The 4,385-nt window shown below is 52.9% G+C and overlaps 1 protein-coding gene across 1 annotated transcript in view; it reads right to left on the bottom strand.

The window, feature by feature from the left end:
- Positions 1-3,003: 3,003 nt before the first annotated feature.
- Sbk2 (SH3 domain binding kinase family member 2) overlaps positions 3,004-4,385 on the bottom strand; it is an 8,293-nt gene continuing 6,911 nt past the window's right edge. Inside the window, exons 3-4 of the mRNA XM_013354537.2 lie at positions 3,972-4,174; positions 3,004-3,591 (exon numbers count right to left, since the gene is read on the bottom strand). Of these exons, the coding sequence (XP_013209991.1) occupies positions 3,004-3,591; positions 3,972-4,174 (791 nt within the window). The remainder of the gene's footprint in view (positions 3,592-3,971; positions 4,175-4,385) is intronic.

Genomic DNA, 4,385 nt, shown 5'->3' with positions numbered 1-4,385 from the left:
CACAACCCCAAAAGTGAAGTAAGGAAAGTCCCAGGGACCCCTCTGGCATGCCGAGAGAGTCAGCGAGCAGGGAGAGTGTGTGAGCCGCGTCCTTGGTGTGAAATGGCGCTGTTAGCATTGTTAATTAGTGTTGTCCTTTCCCTTGGACCTCTCTATCCTCCCCTGTCACTTAGCTCGATGCTTGTCATTATCACCTTCCAGCTAATCCTCAGCTGCCACCACCAATTAACGGGCACACAGGCGCCCCTCTGCCCCTCCGCTTTCTCTGGTCTGTTCCCCTCATCCCAGGCACCTTCCATGTTTAGGGGACACATTCTTGGCCTAATTGCTCATGCTATTTTCGATCCATGGAGGAGGTGGCAGGAGGTCTTGACGCAGATCACCCCCTTTGCGTCCCCATCTATTCTTTCTAACGATCCTTTACTCTTCAGGCTCCCCAGGATAGCAACTGTCATCCCTACGTCATTGGCTGGAACCCAGAGTCCAAGGGTCCTTGGTGTCATTTCACACACGGGCACACATGCTCTGCCAGTCCCCTTCCAGGCAGCACCTTGTAGCCACAGCAGGGGCACTAGGGGTGTGTGCAGGGGGCTAGGGAGCCAGTGACACATGATCCCTCCCTGAGTTGTAGCCTTCCTCTGGGCCTGCAGCCAAGCAGGGCACAGAGAGGAAGAGAGAGTGTTTGCAAACAAGGCAGCTGCCAGGAAGGGGCTAGGGTGTGTGGGGAGGGTGAGAAGAAGTGGGGGGGGCACCAGATGGATGAGGACTGGCTAGGGTTCCTGTCTGACCTACCTCACCCGGCTGTGCTTATGCAAGCATGCGCAGGCAAAGTTGAATGGCCAGTGAATTGCAGAGGTTTGCCTGTCTCTTCCTCCTCAGGGCAGGATTGTTTTTAAGGATGCCCTTAAAAGCAGAAGGAACTCAGGACCCCATGGTTTCCTGACAAGCACTATGGCAGCCAAGACATCTACCCAGGCAGGACTGTGTTTTTTTATGACACTGGCACCGCACAAACTTTGATTGAATAAAATAGAGAGGAAATAAACGGCTCATGGGACTGGGAATGTGTGTTTAGCACACTGCAAGCCCTGGGTTGCAGTACTAGGACTGCATAGACCCAGCAGAGCGGTGTGAGACAGGAGGGTCAGGAGTTCAAGGTCATCCTCAGTGAGTTAAAGGGCAGCTTGGCCTAGGTAAGATCATGTAAAAAAAAAAAAAAAAAAGGCCTGGCAGTGGTGGCACACCCTTAATCCCAGCATTTAGTAGGCAGAGGTAGGTGGATCTTTGTGAATTTGAGGCCAGCCTGGTCTACAGAGGGAGTTCCAGGACAGCCAGGCCTACAGAGTAAAACTCTGTGTTATAAAAACAAAGAAACAATCAATCAATCAATCAGACAAACAAACAACAGAACAACAAAAGGCTGGAGAGGTGGCTCAGAGGTTGCAGAGGTTAAGAGCATTATCTTCCAGAAGTCCTGAGTTTAATTCCCAGCAACCACACTGTGGCTCACAACCATCTACAGTGAAATCTGGTGCCCTCTTCTGGTATGCTGGTATATATGCAGACAGAATAGTATATACATAATAAATACATAAATTTTAAAAAATTAAAGAAAACAAACAAAAATTTAAAAACTGGGCAGGTGAGAAGGCTCAGTAGGTCACAGCACCTGGCACTAAGCCTGCCAGCATGACAGGACCAACTTCTGCAAACTGTTCTCTGATTGCTCCAGGGGCACTGTGGCATGAGCATATAATAATGAATTCTTTTTTTAAAAAAAGATGTTTATTTTTATGTATATGGTGCTCTATCTACACGGAGAGCACTACAGACCAGAAGAGGGCACCAGATTTCATTATAGCCAGTTGTGAGCCACCATGAGGTGGCTGGGAATTGAACTCAGGATCTCTGGGAGAGCTACCAACGTTCTTAACTGCTGAGCCATCTCTCCAGCCCCGATGAACTCTTTTTAAAATTAAATAGCTGTCTGAACAATATTTCGGTACCTGCCGTCACAGGCTCCATGTTAGAGCAACCCAGTCGGAGTCCTTACCCAAGTACCACTTGGTCCTACAACTTCTCTGTTTCTTCTGTCTCTCCCTCGGTCTCTATGGGTGTCTCTGTCTGTGTCTCACTCTTTGCCTGTGCACACACTTCGCATTTCTAAATGGACAGAGTCACAGCACAAGAACTGTTGCCAGGGGGACTTTATTTGCAGAGGGCAGCTGAGGCAAGAATACATAAGATATCTCACATGGTAAGCTGGGGGCGGGGCGAGTGTCCCGCCATACAGGTGGGCTGGAGAAAAAAGCCGGAGTAGATTCGAGTGGCGTAAAGCCCCACGAGGGAAGATGGGACATCAGAGCCGGCAGACAGCGGTGGAGAGTGGGAGGGGTCCTGTAGGAAGCGCTGGTGAACAGATGTGTTCTTTTACTTGGCTGCTTGCTGCAGGCCCGGCACTATTCTTCGGGAGCCACGACCCACCCCATACGGTCAGAAGGGGTACAGCGTACCAGGAACACGTAGTAGAGGTGGGGCCTGGGATCGTGAAGTCCGGGACTGGTGGCTGTCTTACCTGGGGTTTGTGGGGGAGGCTACGTGAGGTGGGCGGGATGGGGCGCAGCCATGCAGGAGAGCTGAGCACGGTGCATGCCTGTTATTCCAGGACTCGGGATTCTGAGGTAAGAGGATCCAGATTCAAGACCAGAGATGACAAGGAGACTCCCGTAGGTAAAGTGAGGCGCTTGAAGACTGAGAAGATCTCAGTTCCCTTGCTGGGCCCCAAGGTGGAAAGAGAGAACTGACTCCCAAAAGTCCTCCGAACTTCACATAACACGCACGTGTGTGTGCACATGCACGCGTGCAGAGCATAACGGAGGAACACAGACTACACACAGGACAGGTAGGAGACACCGACAGCTTAGAGGAGGCCACAGCCAGGCAGCACAGGCTAAGCAGATCTCCGCATGCTCGCTGCTCCCCCTTGGCAGCCTCGAGGCCTCTCTACCCATCTTCCCTCAGTCCCTTCGCCAGTTCCTCAGCCTCGCCCTCCCTCTGCCTCCAGGGTTGGCCTAGGTAACCCTTGATGGAGCTCACAGGGTTCCTCTTCCTGGGGTGAGGGTCTAGCAGTCCCCACAGGAGAGTGTCTGCCACAGGTGACAGGCCATACCAGGGCTGTGGCCTGTCTTGGGGCTGGCCAGAGGCCTGCCAGATGAGAAAGTCCTCAAAGAAAGGGTCCTCCTCCACCAGGGGCTGGTCCCAGGGGAAGTAGCCGGTAAGAAGGCAGAAGATCAGGACTCCCAGGGCCCAGGCATCCAGGGCAGGTTGGATGGGTAGCCCCTCGGGAAAGGGTGGTGGCGCACACAGCTCAGGGGCAGTATAGGGTATAGGTGGCCCAGTGAGTCGGAGCAGGGTCCCTCGGGGCCTGGTGTGGCCAAAGTCCGTCAGCTTGATGCGATGGCAGTCTGAGTCACACACCAGCACGTTCTCTGGCTTCAAGTCCCGGTACACCAGGCCGTGGGAATGAATGTGTTCCAGAGCCGAGGCCAGCTGGGCCGCACAGCGCTGGGCTGCTGGTTGGGGAAGACCCACCTGCAGGAGGAAAAGATAACAGAGTTCCACTGCTCCTGGGCTGCTGAGGGAAACTATTGAGGGGGATGAGGAGGAACTAGCATGGGCCCATGAGCCCCTGGAGTGACCTGGAGAGATCTGTGAGGAACTGATGGAGCCACATGGGTCCCTGTGAGCCCATGACGCCCACTAACTCCAGCAGATCAGATTATGAGCTTGTGAGGGTTGGTTAATCTCAATAGGACATAGTCAATGAAGTCTAAAGTGACCCAACAATTCTAGAAGTTGGGGTTAGATGTGTGGCCTAACAGCGAACACAATTCTTGGGGTCCATGCTGTTTGGAGCTTCCCACGAACCCTGGTAGGGCTCACAAAGGCATCTCCAGGGCCAACCTACTCACCTTGGGCTGGATGAAGGTGATGAGGTCCCCATGGAGGACAGGCTCTGTCAAGAAGCTGTAGGAACTGGCTGACTCGATGCCAATGCCATAGGCAGCCACGATGGCCGGATGTGTGCCAAGGGAGAGGCCCACACAGAACTCATACAGGAAGCTACGGAGGGAAGTAGAGGTCTTGGGGAGTTGCTTCAGTGCCAGGGGTGTTCCTAGAGGTGGGATGCAACAAGGGTGGATATCAGAGGTAGGTAAGAGTTTAGGGTCACTAGGACCAGCTTCTTGATCCTCTTCCTAGGCTTCCAAACAGAATCTGTTTCTCAAATGCCTCCTTGTTCCCCATCCTTGCCTTCTTACCAACCTACTCTGATAGCATTCAACATCCATGTCCACTCATGTCTACCCATGTCCATCCATGTCCAC

Source organism: Microtus ochrogaster, unplaced genomic scaffold (genome assembly GCF_000317375.1).
Source record: "Microtus ochrogaster isolate Prairie Vole_2 unplaced genomic scaffold, MicOch1.0 UNK47, whole genome shotgun sequence".
Taxonomy (NCBI): Eukaryota; Metazoa; Chordata; class Mammalia; order Rodentia; family Cricetidae; genus Microtus; species Microtus ochrogaster.
The sequence above is the reverse complement of the archived record's forward strand: the minus strand, read 5'-3'. Positions and strand labels throughout refer to the sequence as shown.